The 18271-nt window shown below is 25.2% G+C and overlaps 3 protein-coding genes across 6 annotated transcripts; 2 read left to right on the top strand and 1 right to left on the bottom strand.

The window, feature by feature from the left end:
• The first annotated feature begins 839 nt into the window (after positions 1-839).
• Positions 840-1795, top strand: LOC113557427. Its single transcript, XM_026962938.2, has 3 exons — positions 840-1065; positions 1162-1320; positions 1392-1795. The coding sequence occupies exons 1-3, from the start codon at positions 1005-1007 to the stop codon at positions 1613-1615; spliced, it is 444 nt and encodes a 147-aa protein (XP_026818739.1). The 5' UTR covers positions 840-1004; the 3' UTR covers positions 1616-1795.
• Positions 1796-5475: 3680 nt separating this feature from the next.
• On the bottom strand, positions 5476-6550 carry LOC113557007. The gene is made up of 3 exons (XM_026962272.2): positions 6189-6550; positions 5924-6106; positions 5476-5832 (listed from the first exon to the last, which is right to left on the bottom strand). Exons 1-3 carry the CDS (start codon positions 6250-6252, stop codon positions 5615-5617), a joined length of 465 nt encoding a protein of 154 aa, XP_026818073.1. The 5' UTR covers positions 6253-6550; the 3' UTR covers positions 5476-5614.
• A 2202-nt stretch (positions 6551-8752) lies between these two features.
• LOC113557004 (probable ATP-dependent RNA helicase DDX5) lies at positions 8753-17769 on the top strand. Of its 4 annotated transcripts, none has more exons than XM_026962268.2 (13): positions 8768-9150; positions 9235-9429; positions 10249-10374; positions 10445-10556; positions 10627-10815; positions 10883-11062; positions 11131-11303; positions 11368-11478; positions 11540-11601; positions 11677-11736; positions 16190-16432; positions 16512-16689; positions 17667-17769. In XM_026962268.2, exons 1-13 carry the CDS (start codon positions 9122-9124, stop codon positions 17680-17682), a joined length of 1674 nt encoding a protein of 557 aa, XP_026818069.1. In that variant the 5' UTR covers positions 8768-9121; the 3' UTR covers positions 17683-17769. The 4 variants fall into 4 exon arrangements, 3 of the variants coding, with proteins under 3 accessions (XP_026818071.1, XP_026818069.1, XP_026818070.1); XM_026962269.2 differs by lacking the exon at positions 17667-17769 and adding an exon at positions 17134-17273 and having other exon boundaries at positions 8772-9150; XR_003405566.2 differs by lacking the exons at positions 16512-16689; positions 17667-17769 and adding an exon at positions 15711-16023 and having other exon boundaries at positions 8753-9150; positions 16190-16332.
• Positions 17770-18271: the final 502 nt, after the last annotated feature.

The raw sequence follows: 18271 nt of genomic DNA, 5'->3' as shown, positions 1-18271 counted from the left end.
CAATATTTTTCACAAGGAAAATTTATAAATCATTCATAATTATTTTGAAATTTAGGTGTCTTAAGTTAGATTAGAATATTAGATGCCTGAAATCTTAAGTTTGACCAAAAATATGATACATATATCATTGTATATTATAATGTATTACTATATTAGCTGTAAAATAATAATAGGATAAGTAACATAGTAAGTAATGATATTAAGCATTACCCACAATCGGTTAGTTAGAAAATCAAAATTATCGACGTATTATACGTCTACCATGATTAAACTACAATCAATAATTCAAAATTGGAGGGACTTATAAAAAATTTCAAATTGCTGAGTAGTTTGAAATATTAAGATCAAAAATAATTAAAATTACTGAGTTATGAAAAGTTTATTATTTTTTGAAGAAATCAGTAATTATTATGATATATAAGCCAAATTTATATACATCAGTACAGTCAGTGGTGGATTCATGGGGAAGAGGGCAAGGTCTAAAGGCTAAAATACAATCCTAAATATTGACATATTATGTTTACAAAATGATATAATAAGAATATAATAATACTATAAAACTTTTGTCCCCTCTCCAAAACAAAAAATTTAGATCAGCCACTGACTATTACATTATACATCTACACGGGGCAATATGAGATATACGATATACTTCCTTCTACATAAAACCATCACTTAACTTCGGTTTATAAAGATATAACGTATAACTTTGAATCTACGATCTGTGCTCATCAAATCCAGTAGTTAGTTAATGTCATAGGTTTATGGTTAATGTAAAAAATATCTTATCAGTTGGATGCACTGTTCTTAATAACACTTGTTTGATTTGATTACAATTTACAAAATATTTTGGGCGTGTGATTCAAAGTTTAAACTGAAATTGTTCGTAAGAATTAAGAAATAAGACATTGAAATACAATTAATATAATACAAATCCATTCAGTAATGTAAGCTTTTAAATTGAGTCCTTCTAAATCGTTCGTCAAAATACAAATCTCATTACGATGCCGTCCGCTCTTTGTATGTTTTGCATGAGCTTCATTGTTTTATACAGCGTTTATTCTGGTAAGGAAAACAATCTGAACATGTTTATGTTTATGTCTTGACCTAACAACTGAATATTTTCAGTAAATTAAATGATTCATTTTTGGTATTTTTTAGTATGTGGTCTCATGTGTTGGCATTGCGATTCACTCCACGACCCCAAATGCATTGATCCATTTGACAATCACTCGATGCCAATGAAAGATTGCAAACTGGAAAAGTTGGACACATATCCCGGTGTGCGAGGTACAATGTGCCGCAAAATTCGTCAAAAAGGTATAGTAGATAATATAAAAAAGTTAAATAAACGCTTACCTAAATGATTTATTGATTTAAATTATTTTTAGTGTACGGGAAATGGCGTTATTATCGAAGTTGTGCTTTTTTGGGTGAACCTGGCATTGGCGGTGACGAACGTTATTGTTTAATGAGAACAGGCACACATAATATATTTACTGAATATTGTACTTGCAATTCTAGAGATGGATGCAATGGTGCATCCAACTTTTCGTTTTCATTTTTAAGCTTATTGTTAGCACCAGCTCTTATTGTTTACAGAATATTGCTGTAATGTGTTCATCAAACAATATAAGTAGTTATTATCTTTATCTGAATAACTTTTTATGATTATAGAATAAAGTTTTCATCAAGTATCTAATCATTTTATATTGTTTAAACTATTATGGTATTTGCCATAATAAATTAACTGAAAAATGTAACTGATCCGTCCATTTTTAACTTATTTAATAATGAAATAACATTTATATTAAAAATATTTATAGTTTGTATTTTTTTTTTTTTTTGATATTTGTACATGAGAATTCTTAGATTATTTTGTGAATAAAATTATTTAGAATTATTAATTGCAACTTTAAAATTAAAATATACATGTATTTTATATTTTTGATACATTAAGTTTTAAAAAGCAATTTATAGTTTTGTATTCTACATTTTGAATTTGTGCGCAACTCCGTATTATTAGTACTAATTTGTAATAACTATTTTTTCATAATGGGTAAATGATCAATTTCATTTTTACTTTTCATAATAAACCACTTTATTTTTGTATGTAAGTTTAAGATGATTTACTACACTTAACTATATACGATAAGTTCTTTTTTATAAAATAATTTGTATAACTTACAAAAATCTCTTAAAATATACTATAGAATCTCATTTATTTATTTTTTTATCTTCATATTATATCAAATAATAATTTTTTTAATATGTGTTACTTTTTCTATTTTTTTAATTGTTGGTTAAAACAATTGTTTATTAAATTGTTCGTCTTTAAACAAGTAAATGTTAATTGTATATATTTAAACATATTATACACAACTACTTTGTTGATTGATGTCTAGAATGATAACTATATAAATATTAAAATATTATTACAAATCATTGTACAATTTTAATTTAATTTAAATATAATAACCTACCGCTTATAATTAAATTGATTTTGTATTAGTCTCCAAATCATAAATACAATTCTACATTAGTTATTTCTATAATAATAATAAATTCAATGATTATTACTGAATGTTATGTTACTTTTATTTTACTTGTAACATAATACAAAAAATATTATTAATAAAAAATATCAATCATGTAGTTGCTAACAAATTTCACTAATTAGTAATTTTAGAACAATTTTAATTTATCTAGTTTAAAGATTATGAATAAAATTGTGAAAAATTATATACTATATAGACAATAAAAATGCAGTTATTGCCCATTCCACCACAAATTATTTTCTTCATATCAGCTGTCCTCAAATTGTGTACTTTACTGGCTATACTATGGCCCATATGAAAATAATATTATTTCCAATTTATTGTAATTATTGTTTATTTGAATTTGATAAAATTAATTTTTGTCCATTAAAAATTAAAATAGTAATAATCACTTTACATAGCACACTATTTACCTGATAATCAAAAACTGTATATACTTTTATAAAATTTAACAAATTCACCTGTGAACGAATATTCCTAATCAGGGGCCTTCATACTACATAAATGCAGATAACATATGTACAATTTAATTTTTGTCAACTATTTACTTTGCTGATATTTTTATCAAGATGAATGAGTCTTAAACTGGTTATCAATGAGAATTCAGCAGGCTGCAGGCCACCAAGACTAAATTTAGGATAAAAAAAAATATTGCTGTACACCAAGCTAAAAAGTTTGGAAACCATAGCATTGTACATTTATAATTAATTTATTATATTTTTACAATTTGATTGTTATGTTTTTTCAATAAAATCATAGGTACTGTTTGTATTATTTTTATTTGAAGGTAAAAGAAATATTAACTAGTTTTACATAAAGAATTGGAAATATTATGTAAATGTTATTACAAAATGTAGATAGGTAACCAAACAAAAAAAAATAATGTACAAATAGTACAACAAAGTAGTTTCAACACATATGCATAATCAACTTTTGGGATTTAAAACAATTAATACATTTTGTGCCTTGAGAAGATTAATTAAAATATTATATACAAAATATAAGTAATACCACAATAGTATTACAACTCGTACATTAAAAAAATGTATTAACTAAGGTTGTAATTTAATGAGAAAAATGAGATAGATGTTTACTATCTTGAAATTAAACATATTTTTTAAGAATGTAGGAGCATACTTATATAATTTTTTATCTATACTTTATCTTTTCACTGAGATATAACTAACCTGTGTAAAATGTGAACGCTGTTATATCACTATAATTGAATAATTATTCAGTTTGGTTTTAAATTTCAGCAATAACAATATTTTACAATAATTGTGCAGTGCTATTAGTGAATTAAAAATTGTTTTAAAATAAAAAATTTTAATTTTTTTTATGACTACTAATAAAACAGAAATTCATTTGAAAATATGGTTTATTATAGTGACAAATACATATTACAACAGATAATAATGAAGCAAACGTAATACTGAAGTACGTACATATTTTTTTTAGCTTTAAATTTTTAACCAAGCTTATTGCATATTATTCGCAATTTTAATAAAAATGTTATTTATTTATATGTTTTTATTTCAAATAAAATATAAAACAGTAATTATACAAGTCTTTATGTAATACAATGCAAGATGATAGAAAATTAAAGTTATTTAAAATAAATTTACTTTTAAGAATATAAATATATATGACATTTGTTATTGACCCATAGATACAACCTATTTTTGGTAGCTCGGCTTATATCTAATTTTAAAGAATTTCTGTTAAATAACTTTTCTTCTTAGTTTTTTGAATTTCACTTTTAATTACATGAGGTTAGCTATAAAGTTATTTGCTTAATACAATAAAAACAAATTATTTTCAGTGGATGACAGTGCAATGTCTTCTTTCTGAAACCCATGTGCAACATAAATAAAATGCATTCACATAAAATCATTATTTTATGATTTTTAAGTAATTGTAGAATAAATCGTATATTACAAATATTAGGAAGATTTTTGAAAGTTTGACATATCAACTGTATAATTAATTATTATTTGTCTGTATGTTAGACTGTAAAAATCATAAAAAAAAAAATTGTAATTTTAAATAGATATTTAATCATTTGAAGACAATATTATTTAGATGAACTGAAAGGTTCAGTGTAAGAACAGGTTATCTACATTTTTTTAAATTGTTCAGAAGATAACCTGTTTTTGCATGGTACACTGTATACCGAGTATCTTCATTTATATTATTAGCTTATTTAATGAATAGACTTACCTAATTATTGCACTGAAAAGCAGAACAAATTATATTTTATCAGATCATATAAGAAAATACATTTTGAATAAAAGCTGAGATCTGTGTAATCAAAGTGGTTTTTCACCGGACTCTTCAATTGATATGTCATATTTTCAAAAATATTATTCTTTATAATTTTTATGAGAGGTGATTTCACTATAAGATTACTTAAAAACATGAAAACAATTATTGTATTTTGACTAGACTAGAGGTAGAGCTTTAACTGAAACAAAAATCAATTTTAAAACTTCAAGTTGTCACTGTTACATAATTTGTTTTTTGAAGTATAAACTAATATAATGACATTACATTTAACAACTAATTGTCTACCAAATATTTATTTATGATGCGCTTACAATTTGTATGAACTTGAATTAGTCATAAACAGCTCTGAGGTTATATGCAATTCAATTTTTTTTCTTGCTTCATTAATATATGTACAAAAATTATATGTATTTGCATAAATTATGGTACATTAGGTAATCAGAAAAAATCATAATCAGCATGAATCTAAAATAGAAAATATATAATGCGACTAACTGTATTCCCAAATATAATTTTCTATATCTTACATTCATACCTAACACTAAACTAATAAACTGTACAAGACATTGATGTGTGGTCCAGATACTGAGTAGATAGACATTTAAAAAAAAAAAATAACTAACTTTTTAAATTTGTATTATAAAATATAACAGTTTATTTATTAAAAGTAATAATTAAGTGAATTATAAAATGTATAAAAAAAATGTAGTGATCAACACACTAAAAAGTTTGGACGGAATTTGTTACGAGCTTACACAATTAAGTATAGATCAATTTCTTAAAATGTACATAGTAATTAATGAACACAGTGTGGTTGTTATTATGGATAATGGTGTAATATTGGTAGACGAATTACAGTTATCTTCCGAACAATAACATTCTTCCCAATAGACTCCATTCCATTCAACTCCCCAGTTACATACACCAGTTACGCCAGTATCTGAAACTGATCCACAACGGCGGATCACATTTCTCCAACGACCATCCCCTTGAAATTAAAACATATTAGTATTAGTATATTATTACATAATGATATTGATAATATCGGACATATCAATTCTTCGACACTTTTGACTCACATATAAATCCTCTAAGACCTTGTTTGGTTACTTTAACACAAAATGTGCCTGGCGTATGAGATTCATCACTGGTGCATTCTACCGAGACATGGCGATCCTTGTGGAATTTTTCATATGCACCACAATTATCAGATCCTTTTGGATCGCTACTTGTAGAACATTGATAGCATTGGATTCCACTTACTATACAGGACAAATAAAGCTTTAATAATTGTTATGAAAGGGCGTGACAAAGGATAGCCACACCTTTTAAACATAAAATTACCTTTATGCAAGAATGAAAGACCTAAAACAACTAATATAAAACATGAAAGTATAGTGGATTTCATAGTAATAAAAATAAAAAATAAGACTATTCGGTTTCAAAATAAATATAGATGATTCAACGGCGATGTAGAAATAGAATTACGTTTAAAACAATTTCAAATTATTTAATGGTAAATACTAAATAATAGTAATTCAAAAGGAAATTTGATTAAGATGACTAATATAAAATGATAATGGGTAAAATATAAGGAGCGTCTAAACACAGGAATGCACCTTATGCACTCTGCGCATGCGCGTAATTTATTCACCACTATCATTGTTAAGCTGTTATCAATACATACCACATATTATATTTGAAAAGTTAATTATTTTGAATTTGTTTCCGTTTACTACATGTTGTATAAATAATATAATAATAACAATTTAAGTGTTAAAATAATTTACAGTTTGTCATTTCATTTTAGTTGTTAAAAAACATGTCAAATGTATAAAGTATAATAATAATATTTAAAGTGCTAAAAAAAAATCAAAAAACATCTATTAATTTTACTTCTTAAAATAAGAATGTTCAGTTTCGTCACAACTTAAAATATATTTTTTTTTTTTTAGTAGTATAGTATTGAGCTGTTCAGTTTCAACTCTCGTTGGTTTTATTAATTCGTTAGGTTTTTCCTGTTTTTTTTTTTTTGTAGAGAAGAATGTGTCTTGAGTTTTAAGTTTTTTATTTGGTGGTTCATTTACTATCTTACTAAAATCTTCATGTGTCTCGTCATTATTTGATGTTGCATCAATGAATGCTTCTAAAGAGTTTAATTGTTTTAATGCTTGTTTAAGATGTTCACTGTTTTTTATATTGTTTATTTTATTGGCTAGACTAATGGCCTTTTCTTTAAATTGTTCTTGCATATTTTCTGTTTTTTTTTTTTCAAGTGTCTTAATATGAACTTGTATTTCATCATCTTTGTTTGAAGTTGCATCAAAATTTATATTTTCTGTATCTGCTGCTGACAAAATAGCAATATCTTCAGAATTTTCTGTTGACATTGTCTTCAGAGCAACATAATGTATGTGCTTACATATCATAGACTTGATTTGGTAATCAGGACAAGAACATTGAAATGTGTGAACACACAACTTACAAATAGAACATATCATTGGACAACATACATCATCATTATTTTTTTTTATTTTATAAAACTGACTTGGTGTAAATTCACTTTCAACACTCCAGTTATTCTCACTATCCAGATTGATTGTAAGTTCAAGTAATGTACTTTTATTGTGTCCAATGATATGTTCTATTTGTAAGTTGTGTGTTCACACATTTCAATGTTCTTGTCCTGATTACCAAATCAAGTCTATGATATGTAAGCACATACATTATGTTGCTCTGAAGACAATGTCAACAGAAAATTCTGAAGATATTGCTATTTTGTCAGCAGCAGATACAGAAAATATAAATTTTGATGCAACTTCAAACAAAGATGATGAAATACAAGTTCATATTAAGACACTTGAAAAAAAAAAAACAGAAAATATGCAAGAACAATTTAAAGAAAAGGCCATTAGTCTAGCCAATAAAATAAACAATATAAAAAACAGTGAACATCTTAAACAAGCATTAAAACAATTAAACTCTTTAGAAGCATTCATTGATGCAACATCAAATAATGACGAGACACATGAAGATTTTAGTAAGATAGTAAATGAACCACCAAATAAAAAACTTAAAACTCAAGACACATTCTTCTCTACAAAAAAAAAAAAACAGGAAAAACCTAACGAATTAATAAAACCAACGAGAGTTGAAACTGAACAGCTCAATACTATACTACTAAAAAAAAAAAAATATATTTTAAGTTGTGACGAAACTGAACATTCTTATTTTAAGAAGTAAAATTAATAGATGTTTTTTGATTTTTTTTTAGCACTTTAAATATTATTATTATACTTTATACATTTGACATGTTTTTTAACAACTAAAATGAAATGACAAACTGTAAATTATTTTAACACTTAAATTGTTATTATTATATTATTTATACAACATGTAGTAAACGGAAACAAATTCAAAATAATTAACTTTTCAAATATAATATGTGGTATGTATTGATAACAGCTTAACAATGATAGTGGTGAATAAATTACGCGCATGCGCAGAGTGCATAAGGTGCATTCCTGTGTTTAGACGCTCCTAAAATATAAACAAAACAACCAGGGGTGCTCAGTGTGAAATATGTGTTAGAAGTTAGAACCACGATTAATATATTATTTATGTAACTACTTTAATTAAAATTAAAACATTAAAACATTTTAAATCTTAATAATCTTGTTATTGATGAATTAAAAAATAAAATAATATTTCGTGCTTAATAAAAATGATAATAAAATACATAAAACATTGAATTATCAATTAATATTAATTAGAGCATAGACCTTATACAAAGTATGAATAAGAGAAAAAAATCGAGTATGTTATTATCTACATGACTACATTATATAGTTATATAGTTATTCAAATAGTAAAAAGGTTCTTTTTTTTGATAAAAAATTGTTTTTTGTGTACGAAGTTTCTTCTCCATGATGACGCCATGTTAACATTTTTAACAAAAAATTTTCTATGCCGAGTGCCGATTGCTGAGCGCTGACTAAGACTGAGTTTCACAAATCACAAACCATACAAACTAAATTAGGTAACTAAAAATAATAACAGAGTTCATAGTTCATTACATACTTCATCCATAAACACAATAATATGTTTATATTTACTATTTACTAAACAGTTCTGGAGTTGTTATTGATTTATGTCGTACGTCAATCGTCAATGTTTTGATTTGTGTATTTAGCTAAATTTCCTTAAAAGTAAAAATAACTTCTAAGCGTAAATTTTCTAGTTCATATTTGTACTGTTGTTGATCCGCCGACCTGTGAATGGTCTCCAGTATGGGTTACAGCCGAAAGTAAGTCGACCATATACCCGAGTCTAATTATTCTTAGGTTTTAATAAAACACTGACATTGTTTTTTAATATCTTTCTGAAACAGCCCAATATCATCGTCGAGAGATCGTAGACGTGGACGGGATAGACGAAGTCGAAGTCCGATACGACGACGTGGTGGTGGCGGTCGAGGAGGTAGAGGTGATCCAGGCTCTAACTTACGTAAACCCCGATGGGAAACAAAAAAACTGGAACCATTTAAAAAAGATTTCTATTTGCCGCACGAAGCTGTCCATAATAGGTAAAATAATTTATTTATATTTTATTAAACTGATTGATAAAATCGAGATGTAAAATTAAATTTGAAGTACAACTCTATTCTAAAATAATTAAACTGAATTAAATAATAATAATTATAGTCTGATCTTGGGCGTAAGTTTCAGGATTGCTAACTGCTATGAATCCTATAATAGTACGCCTAACAAGTAATAAGTGGGTTATAGATTATTTTAATAATTGTTTTTATGATTATTATGGTTAAATTAGAATGTAATGATAGTATAGGCATTACTGGCCAAGCATAATGTCGGTAAATGTTAAAAAAGACAATTATCCAAAATTAAATTTTTTTATAACTGCACCTGTGTCAGTAGAATATCATACAGCTTAATAATATATTGGTCTGTTATGTGTAAACAAAAAAATATATAAAAGTCTCAGCCAACATTCTAACCCTATATGTATATAGTATATTAGATACTACTCATGGAATAGTTATTACTCTATAATAACAGTTAAAATAATAATTCTTATAGTAATAATATTGCTTATTATATAAAATTGATTGGCCATGTCCATCTCTGAAATTTACTTTATACTATATAATAATCAATAAACATCTATAATTCTTGTATGCATTTAAAAAAGATCTGTAATCTATGTTATTTAAATGCTTATTTTTATGTATTATGTACTTTGATGTTTAAAATATTATTATTAATTTTGAGTAGAGTATAACATCTTAATGCATTTTGAAATAATTTTAAATTTATTTTTGTACATTAACCAATAAAATTAAAATATTTGTACAATTAATTTAAAGATTTTTTTTTATTTTTAGATCAAAATCAGAAATTGAAAAATATAGAGAAGAAAAGGAAATAACATTAGTTGGTGAAAATATTCCCAAACCAATATTTAAGTTTGATGAAAGTGGCTTTCCTGAAATCATTATCAAAGAATTAAAGTAACCCATATTTATTAAATATATGCTAGGCAATTAATCAATAAGTAATATGAATATTGTTTGAACATAGGAAACAAGGTTTTGTTGAACCTACTGCTATTCAAGCACAAGGATGGCCAATAGCTTTGTCTGGGAATAACTTAGTTGGTATTGCGTCAACTGGTTCTGGAAAAACATTATCGGTATTTTATTATTGCAGTTTTGATTTAACTATAGCTTTATATTAATTTATATAATTAAATTTTGTTGTAGTATATTGTTCCTGCTTTAATACATATTTCTCATCAACGAAAATTGTCACGTGGTGATGGACCTATTGTATTAGTATTGTCTCCAACACGAGAATTAGCCCAACAAATACAAACTGTTTGCGATGATTTTGGTGATGCGTTTGGAGTTAGTAGTACATGTTTATTTGGTGGTGCACCAAAAGGTGGTCAGGTATGTTGAAATTTATTTAGGTTATTTACCATTCTTTCTTTGATTTTCAATGTTTTTTTGTCTATAGGCAGCTGATTTAAGTCGTGGGGTTGAATTAGTTATTGCTACACCGGGACGTTTATTAGATTTTCTTGAAAGTGAACGTACAAATATGTGTCGATGTACATACCTTGTTTTAGATGAAGCTGACAGAATGTTGGATATGGGATTTGAACCACAGATTCGAAAAATTATTGATCAAATAAGAGTATGCTGTTAATAATAAATAATATAAGTTATAACATTTTTTATAAATATATGTATGTTCACTTACAGCCAGATAGGCAAGTATTAATGTGGTCTGCAACATGGCCTAAAGAAGTGAAGAATTTGGCTGAAGAATTTTTAGATGAATATATACAAATAAATATTGGTTCCTTAACTTTGGCAGCTAACCATAATATTCAACAAATTGTTGAAGTCTGCCAGGAATATGATAAAGAAACTAAGTATATATTTTTTAGGATTGTTTTTTTACTTTCTATCATTTTTTAACATTTTATATTTTATTAGGTTAATATCTCTACTAAAGAAAATAATGGATGAAGATGAAAACAAAACAATTGTTTTTATAGAAACTAAACGGCGAGTAGACGAAATCACAAGAAAGATTAAAAGACATGGGTGAGTTATTAGTTAATACATTTATTTGATAAAATGTTGTTTTAATATTGAAATAAATTAGGTATTCGGCTGTATGTATTCATGGTGATAAATCACAATATGAGAGAGACAATGTTTTAAAAGGTATGATTATTATATTTGTATTGTTTAAATATTAAAAAAAATAAGATTTTATTAAATTACAATTATGTGTTAAAGATTTCAGAGATAGTCGTTATCCTATATTGGTTGCTACAGATGTGGCTGCTCGTGGACTTGGTGAGTAACTATAAATATGTTTTAAGGTTTTAAAATAAATGATTCTTAGTATAACACCAATATTTGATTAAAATCAAATTATATTATATTTATTATTAATTCTTGAAGGTTTTATTTTTTGAAGTATGACCTATGGTAATATGATTTAAACTGTTGAATACAATTTCTATAACATTCTACCTTAGTATTAAAATAGGATTTTTAACAAAAAATCTTTCATAGTATTGAAAACATTATTATATTTTGATTTAACAAAATATATTTTATGAAAAAATCATTTTCTTTGAATAATAAGTAATTACAATTATGTTGTAGGTACTACTGTTTTTGCAAATAAAAGTATTTAGTACATAATTATAGTTTTAATTTGTTTTCATTTAGTTGTTTTTTAAAGAATATTTATTGATAATGTTTAAATATATACTGTATGTACAATAAGTAGATTTGAGGGAAGATTATTAATGACATGGTGGTGATAGAGGAAGCTTACAGTAGAGCTGCCTGTACATTAATTTAATACATTTGATAAAACAATTAAATGCGTGATATTAATTTACATGCTTACATTAATAATTATAAAATTTGATATACAATTGGTGAAATTGGCTGGATTATATTTGCTAACTGGAAGATTAACATTTGCTTTAACTATGATTTTTACTATTTATATTATTTTCCCTTTTCCATCAGTAATCTTATTTAAAGAAGTTAAAAAAATTTAAACTTAATTTGAGTTTTGTAAAGTATTACTGAGTATTAACAATTTAAAATGAAAACAGTTTTTTATTATTGATGACTTAAAAGTTAAATCATATTAAACTTTACATCATAATATTATTTTTTCTATATTTTATAATACTAATTGCTCATCAAAGCCAAGAAATACTCTCAAATAATATATTTATATGATTTAAATAAATACGTGTGCATGTTAAATTAATACATTTTTGAGTCTAATTACTGATTGTACCATAAATATAATTAAGGCTTAATGTTCTTGGTTTGAGATCAAATTACAAATTGTTTGCGATAATAAAGTAAAATATGATTTAAAAAATTCCTTAACCTATTAAAATCTAGTGTATTCTTTATATTAATAAAAAAAATGTTTTTATTAAAGTTGTATTATAAATAGTGTCCTAACTGCAAGTGTTTCAGTTTTTATTCATAATCATTTTAATTTATTTAAATGCATAAATTCACTTAATTCTATATTTATATAGATATATTTTTTTTTTCTTAAAATAAACAATTATTAAATTAAATTTCAATTATAACAACAACAAAAATGTCTTATATCAGCAACAGATAAAGATTCTGCATTAATATCTTATATTCTATCTCATTATTGACTAATATGCTTTCCAAGATTCCCGAATGGTCATTAAGAGAGAACTCCTCTTTATTTTGTTTGTCAACAAGATTATGAACTATATCTAATGCAAAATTGATTTTGTTTGCTGATGATATAACAACATATTTTGATAAAATCACTCTAGATAGTTGTCAGTTCGATCTAAACTTGATATTTTTATGCTTGGTTTAAATGTTTTGGAATTAAACTAAACGTTCAAAAATATTTCAACATAATGACTTTGTAGTTGTTATTCTCCCTTATTTTATTATTACTATATTGACAGCATTATTTAAAACCAAGTCATTCTTTTCAAATATCTTAGTATTTATCTTACTCCTTAAGCTTTGACTATGATATTAACATTGATAAGGCTCTCTAAGGACTCAAAGTATTGGAGGTTATTAAATTCCCCATAAGAATATTCAATTCTATTGACTTTAATAAATGTTAATTGACTCTGTCTTAGGGTTTAGTATGGTTGTAGCAAAATTATCAAGAACCAACTGCATATTGAAAGTATTTTAAAATAAATGTTATGGTGATGTCACTATTATTCTTGAAATCAAACATCCATACCACGATTATTCACTTTTACATAGTATCCTGTATATCTCTTATTTACCTTCTCATCCTGCTGACATTCATCTCTCTTTCATTATATCACTCTTAAATATCACATAACATGATCTAGGTATAAATGTTTGTTTTTATACTCGTTCAAAACTTATAGTTTTCTCAACTAACAATAGTTCTAATTATCCTGTGCATAAGTTGCTTTGCTACCTAAATCTTACTAACTTTCATTTTTAATATTTATTTATAGTTTTGTCTCCTCACTTAATTATAATTTAAAAAAATATTATTACTTCATTTCTAATTTATTTTATTGTACTTACATATAAATATTAGCTATTATAATTTATTTTATAGGTTATATTCTTGTATAATTTGTTAATATAATTTTAAAAAACAGCCTGTTCAGGCATACATATTGATATTAGAAATTCTAAGAAATCTACTCCAAAATCGCTCAAAATTTAAACTCTTCAATGATTGGATACAAGCCTAGATTAATTTTCCCTGGGACACCAGAAACTTAGTTTTAATTTAAACTTTAAAGTTAAAATTGTTATGGTTGTATAATTTTATCTGTAATTGTATAATTTTATACCACACAATAAAAAAAAATGATTAGTTCAATAAATTAATAATTATATAATAGAATTTACAAAATAAGATCACACTATAATGTTAGTTACTAAATATTTATAACAGAAATTTTTCCTTACTTTCTCTTTTGCAAATTATTATTTTCTGAGTATAATATTGTTAATGGTATCAGTATTAGTTATACATGAAAAATAATAGATTTGCATAATAATAGGAGAAAATTATTCAAACATAATACATGTTATTATCTATTTATTTTTAAAACTTGAAATTAGATATTATGTTATATTGCTAAATATCAATTTATTTATTTCTCTTATAATTTAATGTTCAGACTTTTTTGGTGACTGAAACGTATGGAATATTGAAAAACAGGGACCCATAGAAAAGTAGCTCATCCGGTGCATAATACTTTTATTGTCCAACATAAGCCATGGAGAACTTTGTTCCCCCCCAGCCTAATCATAAATTTATACGAAATGTTTACACATCAATTATCAGTATCACAAGATATATTTAAAACTTCACTAATTTTATTTATTAGTTCTAAAAAATTATTTTCTCATTCACATTATGTACATTATAAATCATAAAAACATTTATTACAACTTTTGAAATTAGAGTTTGTGAAAACAAGTCTTTATAATAAAAAAAATCTGTCTATTTCACAAATTTTTTTCAAAATTTGTCGGCTCCAAAATACTTAAGTTATTATTTGATCACTTATAATTCAATTTTCATATCATACTATTCAATATTAATTTATACTAAATTTTAATGTTAATCTTATCAACATTTAAATAAAACTATTCTGGGAACTTAATTAACATGTTGGTCATTACTAAAGCACGGATTTTTATGCAACTGCATGTATTTTTCCTTTTAATATTTATACATTTTTATAAATCATATGAAATAAAATTCATTTACAAAATTGTATTTTACATATTTTTGCTTATTTGAATGAAATTTCTTACATATTTAGATTTTAGAAAAAATTTGCTAACTTGCTGAAGAAATTTTTTTCAGCTTCAACAGAAATAGGTATATAAATAAAAAACAAAACAATATACTTACTACAAATTGACAACTTTGTAAAAACAATTTTCCAATTATTATATACTATAATTTAGGTCTTTTATTTTTACTTTTATAACCTTATGCCCTGTTACTACTCATAATTAATGCTAAGTGTCATCTGTAATTCTTACATTTATGTCAATAGAAATTATTATTCATTACGGCTTTCATGGCATTCTATTAATGATGTTTAGTGTGTGTCTGTTTATATGTTAAATTTGTTGGATTCATGTAGCTTATATTTTAAATCTGCATTGAAATTTAACGCAAGTTTGTATATATACGTAAAATGGGTATATTTTTTTAGAACTACCTGGAATTATAGGTGTTTGATATGTTCTGTTTTTTGTTTTATTTTACATTACAGAGGCACACACAAGCTGTACAATGCGTACTAAATTTAAAAAATACTTTAAAAATGTATCAAAGTTGTCGCATTGTCGACGCTGTGCCTCGAAAATGGACATGCATAAATAATTGCGTGTGGGTCTGTGTGTTCGTGGCGGCTCTGGCTACACAAGTAGTTTGAGTGGTCGCGCACCGGCGGCAACGTGGGGCTAGTCATTCCACACAGCTGTCCCCCCAACTGCCGCCTTGACCTGTCTGTGTATGTTGTGACGTGTCCAACGTCAATCGTTGTCCCGTGTGGGGCGCTTAAACACGTACACCGGATGTCGATGGTAAATAGCAAATAAACAAAAAGTTAACAATGTTATTTTGGAGATTCATTACGGTAAATGAAAGTGATTATGGAGTCTTAGGTCGAACAGCAACATTTAACAACTACAAGTGTTGATATTTAATACTATTATTTATTTTTCTTAATTTATTTTAATTTTTGTTTAGATGTGGAAGATGTGAAGTTTGTAATCAATTTTGACTACCCAAATAATTCTGAAGACTATGTACATCGCATTGGCCGTACTGGTCGATCTCACAAGACAGGTACAGCTTACACATTCTTTACACAGTCAAATGCCAAACAAGCTGCAGACTTGGTTTCAGTTCTCACAGAAGCCAATCAGACTATCAGTCCCAAACTGAAAGATATAGCTGACAGTTTTCGTTCAAATGGATTTTCAGGAAGAGGTATTATTTAATAATTATAAATACTTATTTCGTAACAAAATTAAATTAATAGTTTATATGATACTCATTTTATTTGTAGGTGATAGACGACGTGGATGGAGAAGTGGTCGATCAAAAAAATCTAAGAGTCGTTCACGGAGCCGTGATCGGTATAGACGTAGATCAATTTCCAGATCTAGATCTAGATCATACTCTAGGTCAAGAAGCCGTAGTCGTTCAAGATCATATGATAGACATCGAAGACATAGGCGTAGCAGGTAGTACTAAAATATTATTAAATTAATATTATATAATAATATTGATTATAATATATTATAATTATTATATTTAAATTCTATTCTTATATATTATTAGGATTATTAAAGATGATTTAACCGATTCCAAATTATTGTATAAAATTAGTTTTAGATTTAGAGTGATAATTGACACTAAAAAATGTTATTTGTATTGTGATTACTGTAATCTATAATTTATTATTGTTCACATAGAACAGTCTTCCTAAGCTTCCCTAATTTGCATGAACAATGTAAAGTTCTCTATTAACTATTAATCAATAGTCTAATTTTTCCTATAGTATTTTTAACATCCCCGAAAGAAGTAGTTACATAGCTCTAGTGGCCTCTGGTAAATCATTTTAAATAATCCTTTATTATTACAAAAAAATAATATAATTGTTGTAATATTTTTAATTTTAATTTTAGGAGCTCAGATTAATGATGATTAACGAACAAACAATTTTCATTTTGGTTGTTTTATACTTATAAATATTTTTTTTTTTTTTTTTGCAATAGATTCCCCATTATTTTGTTTTAACTATAAATTGTCATTATTTTTTTTGTTTATATTTTTAAAAAATAATTTTTTACACTAAATATAAATAAGTGTATAGTATGTTTGTTTATCAAAAATTAACTACAAATTAAAATTATAATATTTCTACTTATAACATTTAAAATAACTATAAAACAACTTTATAGATAAATTTATAAATATCAATGTAGATACATTTTAATTTTTGTATATTATAATAAATTGTTAAAATGTATTTGATTGAATACATAAATTCTTCTAATTGTATGTAATTATTGATAAGTTATAATCTTTAATCTAGTTTATAATATTAGTTAAAAAAAAAATTGATTTTTGAAGTTTATTCATATTATACCTAATAATTGTAGTCATATTTTAACAAATATAAATTTTATAATTATTATTAATTTATTTACATGTTTAGGTTAACAAATATCTAATAATTCCATCCTAGTTGAGTTGTCAAAATAACTTCCAAAATTTGTATGTAATGGAATAATTTTCAAATTAATTGTAAGTAAAAAAATATATATAATATATATATATATATACATGTTACCTATTATTGGTTTCCTTACATTATATTCAGCTATACCTATGTATTATAAAAAATTTAACTTAAAATTTAATTTTTTAAATAAAAATTATTACATTTATTGAATTTGGTTTACATTTTTTCATCCTTTACATTAAGTGTTTTAAAAATAGCATTATAGATATGCATAAAATAAAGAAAAATGTAATACAAAGAATAAAAAATATTTCTCATTTTTAGATCTGTTGTATTCAAAATATATATCCTAGTAAATAGCTACTTTAGTATTCAGATATTTTGTAGCCGTAATTTTTAAGTTGATGGAAAGTTTATAAAGAATACAGTGGTGGCTTGAGTCTTCAAAACTCTTGGAGCAAGCTTCATAAACTACCCACCCATTGACTAAATTTACCAAGTTCAATGCAATTTTTTTAGTTCCTCTAAAGTTACATTTTTTCATGTACTTTTTCAACTAATTATAGATTAACTTATTT

Source organism: Rhopalosiphum maidis, chromosome 1 (assembly GCF_003676215.2).
Source record: "Rhopalosiphum maidis isolate BTI-1 chromosome 1, ASM367621v3, whole genome shotgun sequence".
In the NCBI taxonomy this organism is placed as follows: domain Eukaryota; kingdom Metazoa; phylum Arthropoda; class Insecta; order Hemiptera; family Aphididae; genus Rhopalosiphum; species Rhopalosiphum maidis.
Note: the sequence above shows the minus strand (reverse complement) of the source record. Positions and strands in the feature narration are given on the sequence as shown.

Excerpts from the sequence above, each read along its gene's own strand:
- LOC113557427 (XM_026962938.2), top strand. The coding sequence starts at position 1,005 with ATGCCGTCCGCTCTTTGTATGTTTTGCATGAGCTTCATTGTTTTATAC. Across the intron at positions 1,066-1,161 it reads TTTATACAGCGTTTATTCTG|TATGTGGTCTCATGTGTTGG; the intron begins GTAAGGAAAACA and ends GGTATTTTTTAG. Across the intron at positions 1,321-1,391 it reads CCGCAAAATTCGTCAAAAAG|TGTACGGGAAATGGCGTTAT; the intron begins GTATAGTAGATA and ends AATTATTTTTAG.
- LOC113557007 (XM_026962272.2), bottom strand. The coding sequence starts at position 6,252 with ATGAAATCCACTATACTTTCATGTTTTATATTAGTTGTTTTAGGTCTT. Across the intron at positions 6,107-6,188 it reads TCTTTCATTCTTGCATAAAG|TAAGTGGAATCCAATGCTAT; the intron begins GTAATTTTATGT and ends TGTCCTGTATAG. Across the intron at positions 5,833-5,923 it reads AGGTCTTAGAGGATTTATAT|GGGATGGTCGTTGGAGAAAT; the intron begins GTGAGTCAAAAG and ends TTTAATTTCAAG.
- LOC113557004 (XM_026962268.2), top strand. The coding sequence starts at position 9,122 with ATGGTCTCCAGTATGGGTTACAGCCGAAA. Across the intron at positions 9,151-9,234 it reads AGTATGGGTTACAGCCGAAA|CCCAATATCATCGTCGAGAG; the intron begins GTAAGTCGACCA and ends TTTCTGAAACAG. Across the intron at positions 11,063-11,130 it reads AAATTATTGATCAAATAAGA|CCAGATAGGCAAGTATTAAT; the intron begins GTATGCTGTTAA and ends GTTCACTTACAG.